Raw genomic sequence first — 18,814 nt, 5'->3', positions numbered from 1 at the left:
GGTTACTGACGCTGCCAGTACAAATATATGGTTGCCAGGTTCCCCTTGTTTGATTATAGCTATGCTCCCCTGCTGTATGTTCTTCCATACATACATTCTACCATATCTCTGATCTGCTGCAGATCCAGCCTCTTCAGAAATTGGTTTCGTGCTCAGAGCCTCTGTAATGAGCTTTGGGGGGAGTGTCCTACATTTGAAAACATTGTCCTACATTTGTCCCAGTCTGGCAGTCCTGAGGTATGGCAACCCTACTTTTAAACAACAGTTGGATGGGTCTCTTTCAGTAGTGATGTAGTTGTGTGTTCCTGTATGGCCCTTATGGCCCCTTCCAACTGTAAGATTCTCGTTTTCTAAGACACACCAAAGTAACAAAACCATTCCTCAAAAGAAAGATCTTCAAGCCTCCTGATGATTTTGGCTTCTCCTGCCCAGGTATGCCATAAATTCCTGCTCCATGTGGCCATGCTCACCAGCCATGCTCTACAAAGCACCACATTTGGTAGTTTTTTGAAAACACACACATTCATTTGCAAACAGGCAAATCTGAATCCATGCCTGTCTTGAAGGGCACCCTTTCCCACTGGATTTCCAGATAACATTATCACTTGCAAGCTGCTCTGTCTAATGAAACAAATCTCAGCGCAGCACTCTGGAAACCTCCAAGGTCTTTTTACTCATGGATTCATAAAACACAGTAAAACTGTCTCAGAGAACCAGCCTTCACAGTAAGATCTCTAGAGGACACAGTAAGAGTGAATGATCGCTTCCCGCTTAGCAGCTTGATTTATTTCCTTTATTACCTGTACAGCAAACCTGAAAATGAAAGATGGCAATGAGGAAAGGTTGCAGAAAATAAGATCAGATGCATAGTAATTTGCAGGTTGGAATGGAAAACTTGTAACAGTTAGGTGCTCCCTAGCAAGCTGCACTCGAAATAGGTCACAATGTTCACTTGGAAACAAATTTCATTGGCACAGACTAACCCATACCATTACCCTGCATAAATGGTTCTTACCTAAGGCATATCAAATTAGGCCCAATATTAAAACATTTCCCCAGAGTTTGACCATTTCAAAACTAGCTGTGCTCTCTTAGGGACCAATTCAGGCTACCTCACTTTCAAAATAAGATGGCATCTATCTGAAAATGGCTCTACATGAAATGGTGAGCGAGTTTTGTTTTCAACAGTTGTGTGATCTATACAGATTCATTTCTAATCTTTATTTTTGCCCAGTAGTGTTCCGATGTATATTTAAAACACCATAAGAAAGCAAAATATAAGCTGGCATCCTGATAGTGCCTTATGCCTGTGTAAGTTCCCCTACCAAAACAATTGGACATTTTTGTCCATATCATGCAGTGCTATTGCACATTACAATGTGTACTGCAATTGTGCATTTCACATTTGTTTGCACATACAGTGTTGCAGTTCGATAGTATACAATTGTCACATAACTGTGACTGTAAAGTTAGGTGGTTTTACCTTCATGTGTGGGATCTCAGCCACAGAACAGGGAAAAGGAGAGAGGGCAGGGGAGCTAAAAGGGAAATAAAAAATCAGCCTTCAAAGGCAAGATACTAGATTCTAAATAGTATAGTAATATCTAAGATTATCTCTTGGTCAGTTTAACACAAAGTTTCTATGACAAACTGTGGAATTTAAGATTTTTCCTTAAATTTCCTTTATGATGTGGAAGCTGCTCAAGAGTATCTCTTCCTCGTTCCACCAAGGCTGTGCCAGAAGCTATATGTAGGTCAGCATTTGGCCCAGTTTTAAAACAATGATTCCATGGTGTTAAAAGAGACCCAAGCATGGGACATGGGGTTTTTACCCCCTGCACTTCGGGATCCACACTACAGTGATAGTTCTCACACTGTGGAGAAAAAAATCCCTGAAATGCTCAGTCCTTTCAAGAGGGCTATACCAGCCAGGTAACTTATAGAGATAATTTATTGGGACACTGCCCAAAATAATAATGATTAAAAAAGCTTAAGGCTTTAGGGACACAGATATAGATAGAGGCTTCGTGGATTGCCTGAATACATGCAAAAATCAAACATAGGCACAGAGCCAATTCAGGTCTAATCTGCACTGCATGAATAATGCAGCTTGACACTGCTTTAACTGTCATGGCTCCATTTCATGAAATCCTAGGATTTGTCATTTGTAATGGCACCAAGGCTCTCTGACAGAAAAGGCTACATATCTCACATGACTACCAATCCCAGAATTTCATAGCATTGAGCCACGGCTCAATGGCTCAGTGAACCATTTAGCTAATTAAAGCAATGTCAAACCACATTATTTCTGCAGTGCAGATTAGACTTCAGATGCAATCTTCTGAGGAATTCAACAATTTTTTTAAAGGTAATGCTATTGTACCAGCACTTTTACAGGTCTTTTCTCTGTGATGGAGTGGCTTCGCATGCCTGGCTGTACCTGCTCTTTAAGCCCCACAAATAGGGCAAATTGCCCATTCTCCTGACTCCACAATCATGTTTCATCAGCCACATATAAAAGCTGTTGTTTACAACCCAGAGATTTGCATCGCTGCTGTAAATCACTGTTGCTTAAATCAAGGTAATATATGTATACACCAGGGTCAAGGGTGTGCAAGGGAAATAGTGACTGAGTTGCAGGACATAGGTTTTGCATCTAGCAGGTCCTAGTCCAATGTCCATTCAAAAGTACTCTGCTTTTGCTTATATGAGGACATGCTGTTTTGATCCTGGAAAAGACATGACCTGTTGGGATGGGCAGTATGCCAGCATGATCCAAGACAACTCCTTACATGCTTTGGAGTTTCCTATGTGCCTTTGTGAACAGGGACAGCACTAGTGGGGTTTTGGGGGTACAACTTCACTAGGTGACATCCCACAAGGTGTTTATACCAGGTAGGCTGGTACACCTGGTGAGACTGTCATGGCTGCTGGGTGAATGAGAAAGGGTTTTGCCTCACTTTCTAGCTCATCCAACAGCTATGCCAGACTTGGAATGGGCTGCCGGGAGGCTGCCTTACCCCCTTCACCATCATCAGCTGCTTGTGGGGGGTGCGGTGCCTTCCATTCCAGATCTTGCCAGATGGTTCACTGCCCTCCTCCGGCAGCCCTTTCTGGACACTTGCACTGGATAACAGCAACCATAGTGATGCCACTGTTTGTGAAAATTCTGAGGAAGAAGTGAAACATACAGCAGCTCTTACACACACACACAGCCAATATTTTACAGATGAAGCCCAGATATGTGTGGTAAAGCAACACCAGAGTGCAGTCAAGGTGGCAAAAGTTAATGATGAAAAAAAACACCACACACACAAGCTAGGAGAGGCTCCAACGGTTTGCATGAGGCTACTAAGAGCAAAACTCACCCTACCTCCTCTCCTGTCTTCTCCTCTTTAAGAGTTAACATAGTGCAAACTACTTTTGTATTTTGAATTCAATCTGCAGAAAATGAAGTAAGCCAAGGATAAAGAGGGGAAGTGGGAGGAGAGAGAAGCTGGGCTATTTTAAAAGAAGCTAAAAAATAGGACGACAGAGGATTAGCTGGGACAGTCCATCCCAAATTGGGAAATTTGGATGGTACTGTATATGCCAACAATTCTTCCTCATATATGATCTGGAAATGTTATTGGCTCCTAAACAGAATCATGCTTTGTTCCAATTCATTAAATCATAGCCTATACTAATGAACTGAATTTTTACTCTGTTTCCACACAGTATTACTTTTCTACCAACTGCCCTGCTGCCAACTATTCAATTTGTAATTTTTATTTGCACTGGTGTACTTATTACAGAGAACATAAAGCAACATTAACACTATTCAAAGCCCGTCTGGTACAGTTATTTTCTCCCTATAAACACTGATTGATGAAACAAAAATTGCAAACTTTGTTGTTTTCCTCCATAAAATTTTTCTCAGGGTAATAATTAGTGGATATGTATAATCTTACGCAATAAGAATACACTCCATTGTATGATATTAAACTGGAAACCCAAATGACAGGGTTCAAACATCAAGGGTAGAAAGAGAAATGGGTGGTTGCGGGGGGGGTGGGGGGGGGAAAAAAGAAAAAAGGGGGGGGGGGGGGAAACTAAAAGTGTAACTGACATTATTCTTTGGGAATTTCCCCTTCTTTGAAAATAAATTCTTATACTTTCTGAATGGGATTGACAGGTCAGGTTTCTTCCAAATCCTCATATTTTGTGGCCAAAAACTTAAACCCAAGGATGATCCTTTATGATGTCACAGGATAGTGGCCCTTGTGAAGTTACAAGAGTGATGTTGTAAGGGGCAGGCCCTGGTGAAGCTATTAAGCATGAGACATTAAGCATCAACCACAGTTACAAAGCGTATACAATTCAAATAATAATTTTAAAAAAAACACCATATCTAAGCAATGAGAAAAAAATACATATGCACACACCTTTCAAGACAGTGTTCTCACCCTGAGATTTTTCCTTCTCACCCTGAAAAGCAGGGTCAGGCCTCTGAGATCTGGCACCCCTATTTTTGAAGGAGGGCTTTCACATAAAAGGCTGAGGAGAGTTTATGAGGAAAGATTACACTGGAACATGCTGGGGGAAGGGATTGTGAGCATCTGTGAGAGGACACAACATGCCAAACACAGAGGTCAATCAATACTAATTTCAGCGGAAAAAGTCATGAAATGCCTAGGGGAATTTGGCTGGTTATTAGTGATGGTTGCATCTCTCATCTGGTAGATTTCATTTCTCTCTCTAAACCAATGTATCCACTTTCCAAGCCAATGTATCCACATCTCCAAGAAAGGATGCAGGCATGTCACTTTCACACAAGGGGACCATTATGTAGGGCAATAACCAAAGAGATGCAAGGACAGAATATCCCTCTGCTGTCACCCATTTAGTATAGCTATTGTTAGCAATGAATCTGATTCATCTGTGCCATAAAGGCTAGTTCAGTCAACCTGATATTTGGGCTTTCATGTCAACAATGTCCCAAATTCAATATGGTAGGGTCATTTGTTTTTAAGAATTTTGTGTCTTTTTCAGGGACTGTTTTGTGTGTTGCCTGTTTAAGTAACAGCCCTCATATTTTCTCCATATAATGCAATTTGTGGTCTGTCCCAATTCCAGTTAGCTCTTCACTCACCCCCTATTCTTGGGGCATTGTGAAATATGGATTGATGCACATTAATATGGACCGATGCACATTCTAAGGCATGTAGTAGCCCTTTGCCTAATTCTAAATGTTTTTCCTTATAAAAGGGTACACCTCTCTGTTGCTCTGATTCAGATGTGTTAAGCTTACTTTTTGAGAAGGCTGTGGTGGATGTAATATAGGCACACAAAGAATACTATCAGCACTTCCCATTTTCATCAAGAGAGATGCTCTCAAGAGGCTGCCAAGAAACTGCAACATGTCCTCACCTCCAGTGCAAGAATGAGATAAAGAGCACCTTTCCTTTCTCCAGGGATTCTGTAATTTCTGCAAATGTGTCTCTGTGCAAAATGGCTCTTTCTCCCCCTTGTGAAACAAAACCCATCTCCATAGCATACCTTCCACCCAACTGTCCCTCTTTCATCCCACTTTTCAGCTGCTTTTAAAATGTCCAATTTTCCCCTCTCCTCCTCTCACTCTCTTCTCTAGCCTCAGCTAATTTCAGTTGCTACAAACCAAATTTGCATTAAATTACTGCAAACTGAATTCAGAGTGAAAAAGTAGTTTGCATTCAATTGCTGCAAACAGAATCCAGAATGAAAAGGTAGTTTGCATTCAATTAATTCGGTAAGAGGAGGAAGCAGAGGAAGAGTGCACTCTGGCCCTTCCCAGTAGGTTTAGGCAAAAGCAGTCTGCTGCAGCCTTTCCTAGCTTGTGTGCTCTTCCTCATTAATAACTTTTGCCATCTTGATCACCCTCTGATGTTGCTTAGCCACACATGTTCCAGTTCCCATCTGTGAAATGTTGGAGGGTATGTAGTAACAAGCACAAAAAGACTAGCCAATTCATCAAAACAGATGCCAATGTATCTAATTTTTAGATATTAATAAGAACAAGAATGATAAAATTTATTTATATCCTGCCTCTCTACAAAATGCAATCGGGGTGGCTTACAAGGTTAAAATATACAATCCGAAGCCTCAACCCACCCCAGCAAGGCAGCGGATAATATTGTTTAGCTAGCCATTTCCACAATTGATGCAAAAGTCATCCCTGAGAAAGAGAAAACTCTCTCAGGACCAGCAAAAGATCTCTCACTTGTCTTGCAGAAGAAGAGAATAAGATAAACTAGGATTTACATCCCCAGCATAAAATTTCTGTTCCTACCTGTTTGTTTTCTGAAATGCAAGGAAGCTGCTTAGTTCCCAGGCCTCAGAGGAAGGCTTTATGAAATGGACATTAGAAATCAGTGTTGCCAACAAGCCTGGAAGATATTCCGTGGAATGTTTTACCAAAATGTTTTATCAAAATCCCCAGAATTTCCCAATATTTATTATTATTATTATTCAGTCAAAATCCCCGGAAATTGGCAACACTGTTAGAAATAGCAACTACTATACAGTCATATACGGACTGTTCCCTGGGGTGAAGTGGATGATGATGCCTTTTGGATATGATCATTAGATTGTACCTTCCCAGATCAAAACAATTTTGTTGATTAAATTGGCCAACTATGGGAAGCTCCTCAGTGAGACATGAGTATAATATCACCCTCTCCAATATCTGATATAAAAAAGCATAATGCCTCTGATACTTCATAGCCACCATCAGCAGTGGCCACTAATAGTCTTGTGAAGTACACCACACTGTCTGAAGTACTTTCTTTGATCTCTACTAAATCTGTCACCATATTTTCTATTCTTCATTTGATCTGATTTAAAATAATATGAGTTCCTAAAACTTTATCTAATGTTTACTCATTGTAAAAAGGATATACAGTCCTCCCTCTGTTCTCAGTTTTTAAACTTGTGTCCCTCACTTATGCACAAGGGACAAACGGAGGGGGAAACAATAAGGCACATGCCTGTGGCGGACACCCGTACACCTATATACAAGCCAATTGGGCTTGAATATAAGTGAAGTTCCATTTTCGCGAGAGGGTCAGAAATGGATTCCTCCACGAAAAGGAGGCGCGACTGTAGATGCATACACACATAAACACAATTGTGAAAGTGGAATAGAATGTAACAGAATCTGCTTTATACCTGAGACTTTAGAATCATTGAGACCACAAGGGCCATCCAATCCAATCTCCTGCCAGACAGAAAAACACATTCAGAGCCTTAATACCGCTCAGTATGCAGCCAAAGAAGTGAGTTTACTCATGCTAAAATAAGAACTAGTTAAGTCTTAAAGCTGCTGCCACATTTCTTTTTTTTTCTCCCTCCCTCTCTCCTTTTTATACCTCAAGAGACTAAACATGGTTACTTTTTTGAAAACTACCACAATGGAAAGCATTTTATTCACTGTGTTCACTTGCCCATGGTTTGGGGATGGGGGAGGGGGTTGGTCATGCATTTAACTCATGCATTTCAATTCAATGGGAACCCAATGCTTCAACCCAATGTTATAGGCTAACTATTTTGATTTTATATCAGAACTAAGGCATTTCAAATCCCTAAAAAGTTAAGTTTGTTACAGCTGCAATCTTAATTATCCAAGAAATGCCAGATGGTGAAGGATTAGGAGACTGGAAGTATACCTGGTTCTATCATATGGCTGATCACACTTTAGAATTTAATACCATTAAATTCTCGCAGTGTGTGACTCCCATCTTTTTTCTGTCGTTATATTTGGCAGGTCTTGATGGAAGCACCAGTAGTGGGGAGTTCAAATTCCACTATTGTCAAACCCTCCTTGCTTTACACTCAAGATACATGTTTCTTTCCATGGAATCCCAGTGGCTACATGCTAATGCAACCTTAAAAACAAGTCTACAAAATGCTAGTTCGTATAAATTCTCTTTAGCCTATCTGCTCAGGCAGCTGTTAGTCATTTGTGGCATTCTGAGGGTACCAGAGACATAAATAATACACTCTACCAGTTTACAGAAGCTCATTGCTTTGCTGTTTGAAAGCAGTCCTCACTTGCTATGTATATTTGCAGACCTGGTGTGATTTCCCCCCCCCCTTCAGAATTATGCAAAAGCTACATAATAAATGTCTATTTTGCAGTTGCAATGCTATTATTATACATCACAAGTACATAAATTTCTCTGCCAAAAAACCTCCCCAACTTCAACGAACAGGAAAATTAAAGCACAAAGCAGCAACAACTCTGGTAGGAAATGCTCAAATGGGCATTAGGCACAAAGACAAGCAGTAGTCACAACCTGTCCATTTTGGAACACTGTGCATACTGAGGTCTATTTTTAAGGTATGGTGCTGGTTTTCCAGTTCTTCTTACATACCATTGGACATATCTGCTATCTTGTTTTAATTTTTGGATATATCCACTTAAAGCTAGTAATCCACCATGGTCAGTTTACAAGTCCTCATTTTGGCACCTCTATTCAATGAACTGTACAAGCTACCTCAATTATCTCTGATAGAGAGTCAGGAAACAAATAAAATTGTTATTATTTATTATTATTATTACTTGGGTCTCATTTTATTTTATTATTTTATTTTATTAAAAGTAGTGTTTTGCCAACAATTTCAGCAGTTAGAACTGTGTGGCAAATACTGTCTTTGCAATTTGACTCATATGCTCATGCCAAATTGACTTTATGGGAGGATCTAGATTTGAAAGTTGGCAGGGAACCATTTTTATGAAAGGTGTGGGCTCATAATGAGATTGTTACCTTAACTCACATATTTAGTGTTGATAATGAGTTTTTGCCTTTTTCAGTTTTGCAGGTTCTAAATCATCTAAATGGCAAAACTTACAACTATAACATTTGTTACAATCCAAATTTGGTCCTGCAGCTTTAAGTGCATCCAAGGTTTCCTTAATATTAGGAACATGAATTCAAGCCAAACAAGTATCCAAACTGACAATGTATACTGTGCATATACATTTATGTTATCTATAAATAAATATGACTTGTAAGGTTTACAGCACGAATGGAATAGAGGATTGGAAAATCCAATTCTGTCTAATCAATGATAATCAGTTTTATAATCTATAACTTGTACAGTGTGCCTGTGTCATATGTGGGCACGCTATATGCGGATTTGAGCATACACTTAAACCTGTGGAGAGCCTCCCAGGAGCGCATGGGGCACAAGGGGTGGCGCATCCCATTCAAATGAATAGGGTGCGTGCCCATGGCGCGCGTGCGCCACCGCTGCTTGCACAAGTCCCATTCAAGTGAATGGGGCTCGAGCATATGCGTTTTGGGGCTTACGCGGGGGGGGTCTAGAACAGATCCCCACATTAGCCAAGGGCGCACTGTATTATAATAGATCTATGACTATGTCTTATACTACAAAATTGCCCTTTTGGATCTATTGGTCACCACAACAGCTATTCAAGAAAGGGCTTTCTAAATCATCAAATTGTTGGAGATATAATATTACTAATGCTTCCTTGATGCATGTGTTTTAGTTTTCCCTTAGCGGCTATATTTTGATAGGAAACAACACACAAATAAATTTGGTTTTGGAAAGTTCCTTGACTTCCAGAAACGTACATGTTCTTTTGAATGATTTACCTATTTCCTGGAAATTTACAAATGGCCAACAGGAGTATATTTTTCCACCCTTTTGATTGCTAAAAGATTAATACATTACTAGAAAAATATTTTTTTTCTACCTATGATCCAATGGATAATAATGCTTACAACATTTGAAAATGATGGATAGACCAAATTTATAAATGGGCCTATATTTGGACATTTCATCAGCTTTTACAATTCATATGGTTGAATTCAAAGATATAGCCATGTTAGTCTGTAGAATCAGTATGTAGAATGATCTTGTAGCACCTTTGAGAGTAACTCCAAATCTGCAACGCTATATATATATATATACACACACATACACACACTGAAAGAAAGAAGTTGGCAGCATGAGCTTTTGTAGACTTCAATTTACTTCCTCAATCCTCATATGCTTTTGGTGCAGTGGAAGCCAGGGTCAGACATACATATGCCATAGGTATGTGAGAATGTCAATTCAAATTCAAAATCCTTTGTGTATGGAACAGCAAGTCCAGTTTTAATGATGGCCATTTGTGGACAAAGACATAGCCATTGGGTATGGAAATGAGGTGGCAAGACCAGTTTGGTCTTGGAAACTTGGATGCCCTTGGCTTCCTGGCTCACTAAACACATTTCAACACTATCTGACCCAATCCTCAGGGGGGCGTCCTATCTATTCACCCCACCTACAGGTTAGTTTCCAAGGCCAAGCTGGTCTTACCACCTCATTTTCATGCCCAATGGCCATGTCTTTGTCCACAAATGTTGAAACTGGACTTGCTATCCCACACACAAAAAGTTTTGAATTTGAATTGACATTCTCACATACCCATGACTTACATGTCTATCCTTGGCTTCCACTCCACGAAAAGCATCTGAGGAAGTAGACTGAAGTCTACAAAAACTCATGCTGCCAACTCCTGTGGTTATTTTTCCTCCTTTCACATTTTTATTTACTTGCTTTTGGCAGGGTACAGACCGCCAGAAAGAGCCGGCTGGTGGCTGCCTCTCTTTTCTGCGTAACCCCACCGCAGCATCCAAATTGTGCAGCACGGCTACGTGGAAACAAAAGGATCGCTAAAAAGCGACTCTTTTTCTAACTGCCACAAACTGCCTGCAGCGGCGCGAGGACGTCGCTGCCATGTGCACGTGTCTGGAAGGCGTGCGGCAGTGATGTCACAGCTGTGTACGCCGTATATACGGCACCACATAGCTGTGATGTCCTGGCAACGTCCTTGGATTGTGGGGCATCTAGAAACGGTGCCCCGGGACAACCCTAGCACATCACCAGGATGTGCTAAAGGGCCCGTCTGTCCAGGGCCTTTGTTATACTGGAACATTACTGTGTGTAACTGAGATCCCTTTTGAATGTAAATACATTTATTTCGAATTCCGATGGCATCTCTTCTCTCAATGAATGTCTTCAGGCGGTAATGGGCTGGATGAGGAAAAACAGATTGAAACTGAATCCAGACAAGACGGAGGTGCTCATGGTAGCGGCCCCGAAACCAAGAATTGGGTTGCAACCTCCAGTCCTGGATGGGGTCACACTCTCCTCCAGCGACTGTGTTCGCAGTCTGGGGGTGCTCCTTGACTCGTCGCTCCTGATGACAAATCAGGTAAATGCGACGGTCAGGAGTGCCTGTTATCAGCTTCGGCTGATACGCCAGCTGCGCCCTTTTCTGGAAGTAAGGGATCTCGAGACGGTTGTGCACGTGCTGGTAACCTCACACCTTGACTTCTGTAATGCACTCTACATGGGGCTACCCCTGTGCTTGACTCGGAAATTACAGCTGGTTCAAAACATGGCAGCCAGGCTTGTGTCAGGTACATCTAAGAGGGACCACATTACTCCGGTTTTGAGGTCCCTCCACTGGCTGCCTATCAGTTTCCGGGCCCAGTACAAGGTGTTGGTTATCACCTTTAAAGCCCTAAATGGCTTGGGTCCAAGCTATCTTAGGGACCGCTTCCTCCCGTACAATCCTCCCCGCGCTCTCCGGTCCTCTGGGAGGAACTTACTGCAGCCTCTAAAATCTAGGCTTGCGGCAACCTCCCAGAGGGCGTTCTCTGCTATCGCCCCCAAACTCTGGAACGACCTGCCGGATGAGATCCGTCAGATAACATCATTAGACAACTTTTAAAAAGCGGTCAAGACGGATCTCTTCCGACAGGCCTTTCCAGATTAACCATCCCGGCCCAGGTTCCCAGGTTCCCTGATTCCCTCATTCCTCCCGTGGCCCCATCTTAGTGATGGTTGAGGATCAACAGAGGGATATCAGGGTTTTTAGTTTTAACTGCTGTTTTTATGCTTGATATTGTGTTTTTAATATGTTATACTGTTTAATACTGTCTTAAGGGGGGGAGGGATAAAGTGTTTTTAATTGTCATATTTTATATTTTACTGTTGTTAACCGCCCGGATTGGTTTGCCAGAGGGCGGTATACAAATAAATATTATTATTATTATTATTATTATTATTATTATTATTATTATTATTATTATTATTATATTTTTACAAAAGGGCATGGTGTAGGTGTAAACTCCTCTCACTCTCCCTTCTTTTATCCTCCAACATCAGTTATCTCTTCCTCTTGTCCAGTGATACGTAGATAAATTCCTAAAGCTTAGAAATGTTACTTTTTGGCCTACAAGTCCCAAAAATTTCCATTGACATAACCATATATTAACTAGAAGATTCTAGGCACTATAGTCCAAAAAGTGACCATTTCTAAACTCCATACATTCCTTACAGAATCATCTTTCATGTGTCTTTTCTACAGAATGATAACTTTGGTTCATTAACACGGCACCAAACATATAAACAACCACAAATAGTCATCCCAACATGTACCATTAACCTCAATCACTGTCTTATAATTATGGTGCAGAATCTGTTTTAAAAATAAATGTTCTGCCTATCCATAGGGTGGATATGCACATCACAAAAAGACACAGTTTGTGTGAACTACACTTGTTGCTTAAGCCACAAATTCTGTTGCAAATAACCACTGACACCAAGTTGAAGCACAGTATGTCTTGGTTTTATATGATATGACAGTGGTTGGAGACAGTCACAAACCATATCGACCTCTGCACAGTATGACTTGGTTCTATATATTATGGCAGTGGTGGGAGACAGTCACAAAACCATATCAACTTCTGCACATGATTATGTGCTAATCACATTGATTGCTCAATCAACATGCAACATCTCCTGTTCTCTGTCTTACTAGCACATGAAATGGTCTCACCTTGAGGCCTTTCTGACTCTTGCCTTTTCAAAGGAAAACCGAGGCTGCTCAGTCAGGTCATACGTCCGGGTTGTTGGCTCTGCTGACACACCTTCCTTAGCACCTCTCCTCCTGTTGCTGCATGGTGCTGAGCTGGCCTTGGGTACTTCTTTAAGAGGGGAAAACAGGAAAGGATTTGCTCCCTGGGTATCCACCACATCCTGCAATTTATTCAGCTGGATGCATTTACACTTGAGCTCTTCTGTGAGGTCTGCAATGGTTCTGGTTTGCTTAGCCAGCTGCTCCTGGAGTTCGAGGATGTGATAGTTCCTCTCATGCAGTTCTTCCTCCTGCCTCTTCAGCTCCCGCTCAAGCTCCCAAACCTTGCTTCTCAAAATATCTGCAGCACCTGTTATCGTGCTGATATTCACACCCGGGTCTTTCAAAAACTTGCTGCTACCACCTGAGCAACCATATGGGCAGTGTCCTGCATGGCTTTCTGGCCTCTTCAGGTACTTGGGTTTCACTGAACCATTTCCCATTTGGGATGGTGGCCTACACAAGGAAACAGATATTAAAAAAGCAAACAAGGAACAACCACCTTTCTGTGACAAATAGGAACAAAGAATGCAAACATTAACCTGACAGCAGAATGCTACATCCAGCAGAATTTCTTCCCACACAGTTATAAAAGATAGAGATCATTAGTTCTTTCTCTCTTATTAAATCCCTCCATAAAACCATCTGGAAGGTTGTCTGCCTGTAAGCCATGGCACATTTCAAATCAGTGGCTCATGCAACCTGCTGCTCTTGTTGGACATTCTTATTAATGTTAGTTTCACACATTGAGAACCAAAATACTGTTGTCAGACTGTCAGTAAATAAAACCAAACAGCAACAGTAGAAGCGTGGGAGTAGGGGGAAAGGAAAAGCAACCTCTCCTTGCAAGAAAGCTACTGATGTGGGCAGTATAAATTGTGGGGAGTATGGATTATATTTTCATATTGATACCCATGTCACAGAAAACCTGGAAAATAATTACATGTTTTTAAATACAATGTGCACAGATAAAATGTTGAGCTATCAAGCCAACACAGGGCTAAATAAATGGTTTGGCACTAGTGACAAATTTCTAGATACCTGGGCAATCGAACAACCAGGGAGCTTTTCAGTGCTTCTTGCTGATCCCCTGCCTCATGGGTTTTCCATATGCTGTTTTAGTCTTTGTTTGGATTTTGGTGCTTTGCAGACTCCACACAGCTTTGTTTGATGCAGGTTTCAAGACACTTTCTGAGGATCTAGTTTTTCAGTTGCAGGTAAAGAAATCAGGACAAATACTGAACAATTTATATAACTTGTTCACAGTATAGACAAATCTTTTGGAAGGTAGTTTTCACTAACTGCAGCATATTAAAAGGATTATGTCGTTTACCTCTTAGAAAAGCCCATCACCAGAGGTACAGACACAGCCAGTGTGGTGTAGTGTTATGAGCACTGGACTATGAATGTAGAGACCAGGGTTCAAATCTCTGCTCAGATACAGAAAACCACTAAGTGTCCTAGGGCAAGTCACACTCTGTCATCCTCAGAGGAAGGCAAAAGCAAATCTCCTCTGAACTGGTAGGGTTACCCTAGGGTCGGAAACAACTTGAAAGTGCATAATGTGTGTGTGTGTGTGCACGCACACACACAGAGGCACAGCCCAAGACAAGATGGCACTTGAGATGAAAGACAAGATGGCACACACACACTCACACACATGTCACATACAAAATCCAATAGTATTGCCCACTGAAACTTTCTTCAGCACTGGTGATGGGACAGCATCCTCCACTACACCTGAAGGCAGCAGGTTAGTTTACACAGGGAAGAAGGCTTTCTCTTCCAGCATGTGGTACAGTGGTTTGAGTGTTGGACTATAATTTTGGAGACCAGGGTTCAATTCCCTGCTCGGCCATGAAATCCACTGGATGATCTTGGGCAAGTCACATGCTCTCAGTGTCAGGGGAAAGCAATGGCAAACCTCCTCTGAACAAATGTTGCCAAGAAAACCCCATTATAGGTTTGGCTTAGGATCACCATACTTTAGAAACTACTCGAAGGCACTTGACAACAGCAACAACAAACCTACCTGCTACCTGCCAGCATCTGCTGTCTAATTCTTTCTTATTCTGCCAAATGATAAGGCTAGTCTTACTGAGGTTACATGATGGAGATCCCAGCATGCCATATACAGGAAATTGGTTATCCATTTTGAACAGTATATCAACTCTGCATCACTCAAATGTGAGCTAATTGCCTTCCTCTGTATTATGTGTATCATCCTCTAAAAAAAAGATTGCCACTACACATAGACTCTGATTCTTGCAAATCATAGATTGCACTGAAAATCAACATACTGTATGAGTGGTGGATGGTGTTGTCTTAGGACATGCTAGCACTGGATGGCATTCCAGTCTCTTCACCTCTTGTAACTCTATGAAATGTACAGAGCACAAATGGGGATGCAGGACTATTGGTCAGCCAAAGGTGGAGCAATTTTGCTCTGCCCAGTTCCAAGTATGAATTGTGCTGGACTGGTCATGATAGAACAGCAGTGGTCAAGGAATTGCTTGGAACAGGCCATCATGGAATCAGTTTCAGAAATGTACAGGTGACAAAGATATGCCTTAACCCTAATTCAGGGTATGCGGTTTTTATTGTCATTGTGTGCCTTCAAGTTGTTTCTGACTCACGGCAACCCTCAAGCAAACCTCTAATGGTTTGGTTTTTACTGGGGGGGGGGGGGCTGAGAGTGTGTGACTTACCCATGGTCACCCAGTAGTTTTTCATAGCCAAGCAGGGAATTGAACCCTTATCTTCAGAGTTGTGGTCCAAAGCTCAAACCACTACGCTATGTTGACTCTCAACTGAGAGTTAGGGACACACACACCCCAACCATTGTGATTTAAAAGAGAAGCAGTCATCAGTGGTGAAAAACAACTAGGTCTGATACCTTAACCCCACTATCATTTTGGGAAGGGAACAATGTTTCATTTCCTAAGTACAGTATTAATCTCTCCCTTCCTAGCTCCATAAAGCTCTCACACAAAGCCATCCTGTTTTCCATTGTCTACCAATCAGTAGAACAGGATCCCTTGTTACTACATTGGTTTCACTGTTACTTTGCTAGTAGTTCTCTCTCTTTGGTGTAAGCCTTGGCATAGCTCTGGCACAAGTCCAACGGCAAGACAAGCTTGCACTCATTTTCCAAGTTCACCAATAATTACGCAACTTCCATCATTTGCAGAACATTATAGATTTGTATCTATTCTGGATCAGATGTCTCAGCAAGAGGAAAAAAACAATAATCTCTGTTCTCTATGCATTATCTGTATTGCTTCTTAGATCTAATGGGAAGAAAGGCAGGCTGGTTGGCAGGACCATCATTTCTGCCCAGAGTGCAAAAATCCAAGTGCCCAGAAACAATTTGGAATTTAAATAATGGGTCTGACATGTGGCAGATTTCTGTTTCTTTCCTGTGATCCAATGAATCATGAAAAACCTGGCTACTACTTCCTCCTCTTACATTCCCTTGATTCCCATACAGTTTTCTTCATTGCAGTCCCATTCAATTTACCATTTTTAAAAAATTCACAACCGTTTGTTGTTCTTGGATTGAACATTGCTTTGTCTGCCCTGCTTCCTCATCTTCCCCCATTATATTCTCCACTCACTCCTTTTCCTATTGTGTCTCCTTTTCTGTTTCATGTCCTTTCCCTCTTTGTATGTACCACTTGGTTCACTACCTTTTCTTGGAAGTGGATCTTTATTTCAGTCAAGACTTCTCAAGCTACCTCCTAGAAAATCTGGCTCAGTCTTACTTTTTGCAACGTGAGGTGTTGTTGTTGGTTTTTGACACCTTGATCCTTTTTTCTGCCACCTTTCTTACAAAAGGAGCAACATAAGCATACATTTAGAACACAAGAAGATGCCGCTAAAGCTTTCTTCCCCTAAAACTAATTAGAATCCATACATGATTGTTCTCAGTTCATTGTTATAATATCTCTTGGGAAGAAAGGACTGAGAATAAATGAGAAGGCACTTCAAAAAAACCAAAAGTACAAGTGCTCATTATGGCATTACTCATCACTGCACACTCAAGGGCAGTCCTAAAACAAAATTCACTAAGCAAACCAGCCCTAGTAGCTTTCATTGCTAGCAGGAACAGGCCTTTTGTAAACCTAAGGGATCCTAATTGCCCAGCCAAGACCAACCATCACAAAACCTTTTGCAATAACAACTGACATAGCTCATAACAGTATACTGGGTTGCTGGGAAAATAATTTCCCCCAAACTATTGTGAACCTTGCAGCTAAACTCAGAATCAACAGGGAAGATTGAGGGATGAGGCCGATTATGTCAATATCCCTTCAAATCAAAATAGTTCATTATTTCTACCCGGTAAGTCCTTGTTTCACTACACAACTTATGGCTAGCCCAAGCAAGCTATATGGCTAGGATTTTTGCCCAGATCAACCTAGGCCAAGCAAAACTCTGAACCCTGAATGCTGCACTGACTTACAGAGGTAAAACGGCAGGAATAGACTCTTCTAGAACACAGCCTCACAGAGGAAAAACCCACAAAAATATATGGATGCCGGCCGTGAAAGCCTCCAAGTTCACAACAGACAGAGGCACATGTAAATGAAAGAGTGGTGCGGGATGATTCTGTTCACATTTTAAGTTTTCCAGAAGGATCCAGTACTTGCCACAGGTACATCCACAGTGAGACCATTTGCCAGGAAAATGGTGATAATGCTCACAGAGTCTTTCTGCTGCTCCCCAAACTCTTCTGTTTCCCTCCTTTGTGGCTGGGCTATTTAAGCATTCCACACAGGGGAGAGTGTTCCATCAAGTCACATTCGATCTTCATCGCCTCTCTACCTTATACCCCAGAAGCAAAACATGCACTCAGCTATAAACAAGCAGTTCCATTCTATTGCACATCTTCAGAGTAAGACAGTTATTACAATCAAGCCCACTGATAGTTATTTAATATGCATACAGTCACATAGGCAAAATGCCTCCTTGTTATATAAACTTAATTTCCCCTTTATTTACTCTAGTAAACTGAAAGGGAGGAAGCCCCATAGATACTGTACTTAACACTGACATTTAGGTGGAACTCATGTCCCATCTCATCTCCTCCCTCCTCCAAAGGAAAAAAAAATCATTTCTAGGAAATCATTTTTCAAGGGGAACCCCAGCACACAAGACAACTGTGCATAAATAGTGCAATAAAACCTCGTATTTGTTGTTGTTGTGTTCATTCAAGTCATTCCTGATTTATGGCAACCCTAAGGTCATGGGGTTTTCCTGGCAAGGTTTGTTCATAGGAGGGTTGCCATTACCTTCCCCTGAGGCTAAGAAAGTGTGACTTGCTCAAGGTCTCACAGTGGGTTTCGTGGCCGAACAGAGAATTGAACCCTGGTCTCCAGAGTTGCAGTCCAACACTCAAACCACTATGCCATGCTGACTCATAAGACTCCATAATTTAGCTCAAATGTAAGTCTCTTCTACATGGAGTGAAACAGTAAGCATCTTCTATCCCAGTTAAATCTAAGCTCCATCAAACATGAGTGAGAGGCAAAGGAAGAAAGCTCCTGATAAAAATCTGTGTTCTTTGATTCTCAACATGTTGCACAACCTTAGTTTTCCCTTGTCCAAGTGAACTCTCTCTCTCTCTCTCTCCCTCAAACAAAAATAATACATCCAATAGTTCTTAAGCCTTTGAGACACCATGAAATGCAGATCGAATGCAACCTCTCTTGCAATTGCATGCCAGCCTCAGAAGATATGGGTTAGTTATCCCCATACATCTCTTCCAAGCCCTTTCTGTCAGAGGCCATAAAATAAGGGTGTGCATTTTTTAAAAATAATGATAGTGCTGCTATCAACCGTGGCAAGTAACACTCTGTT

General features: G+C 41.4%; 1 protein-coding gene across 1 annotated transcript in view; it reads right to left on the bottom strand.

Annotated features, from left to right (window-relative positions):
- The window catches only part of PRKG2 (protein kinase cGMP-dependent 2), a 65,702-nt gene extending 51,588 nt beyond the window's left edge, over positions 1-14,114 (bottom strand). Inside the window, exons 1-3 of the mRNA XM_042469715.1 lie at positions 13,994-14,114; positions 12,875-13,408; positions 4,425-4,504 (exon numbers count right to left, since the gene is read on the bottom strand). Coding sequence (XP_042325649.1) covers positions 4,425-4,504; positions 12,875-13,395 — 601 coding nt within the window. The 5' untranslated portion in view covers positions 13,396-13,408; positions 13,994-14,114. The remainder of the gene's footprint in view (positions 1-4,424; positions 4,505-12,874; positions 13,409-13,993) is intronic.
- Between the last annotated feature and the right edge of the window lie 4,700 nt (positions 14,115-18,814).

Source organism: Sceloporus undulatus, chromosome 5 (assembly GCF_019175285.1).
Source record: "Sceloporus undulatus isolate JIND9_A2432 ecotype Alabama chromosome 5, SceUnd_v1.1, whole genome shotgun sequence".
NCBI classification, from domain to species: domain Eukaryota; kingdom Metazoa; phylum Chordata; class Lepidosauria; order Squamata; family Phrynosomatidae; genus Sceloporus; species Sceloporus undulatus.
The sequence above is the reverse complement of the archived record's forward strand: the minus strand, read 5'-3'. Positions and strand labels throughout refer to the sequence as shown.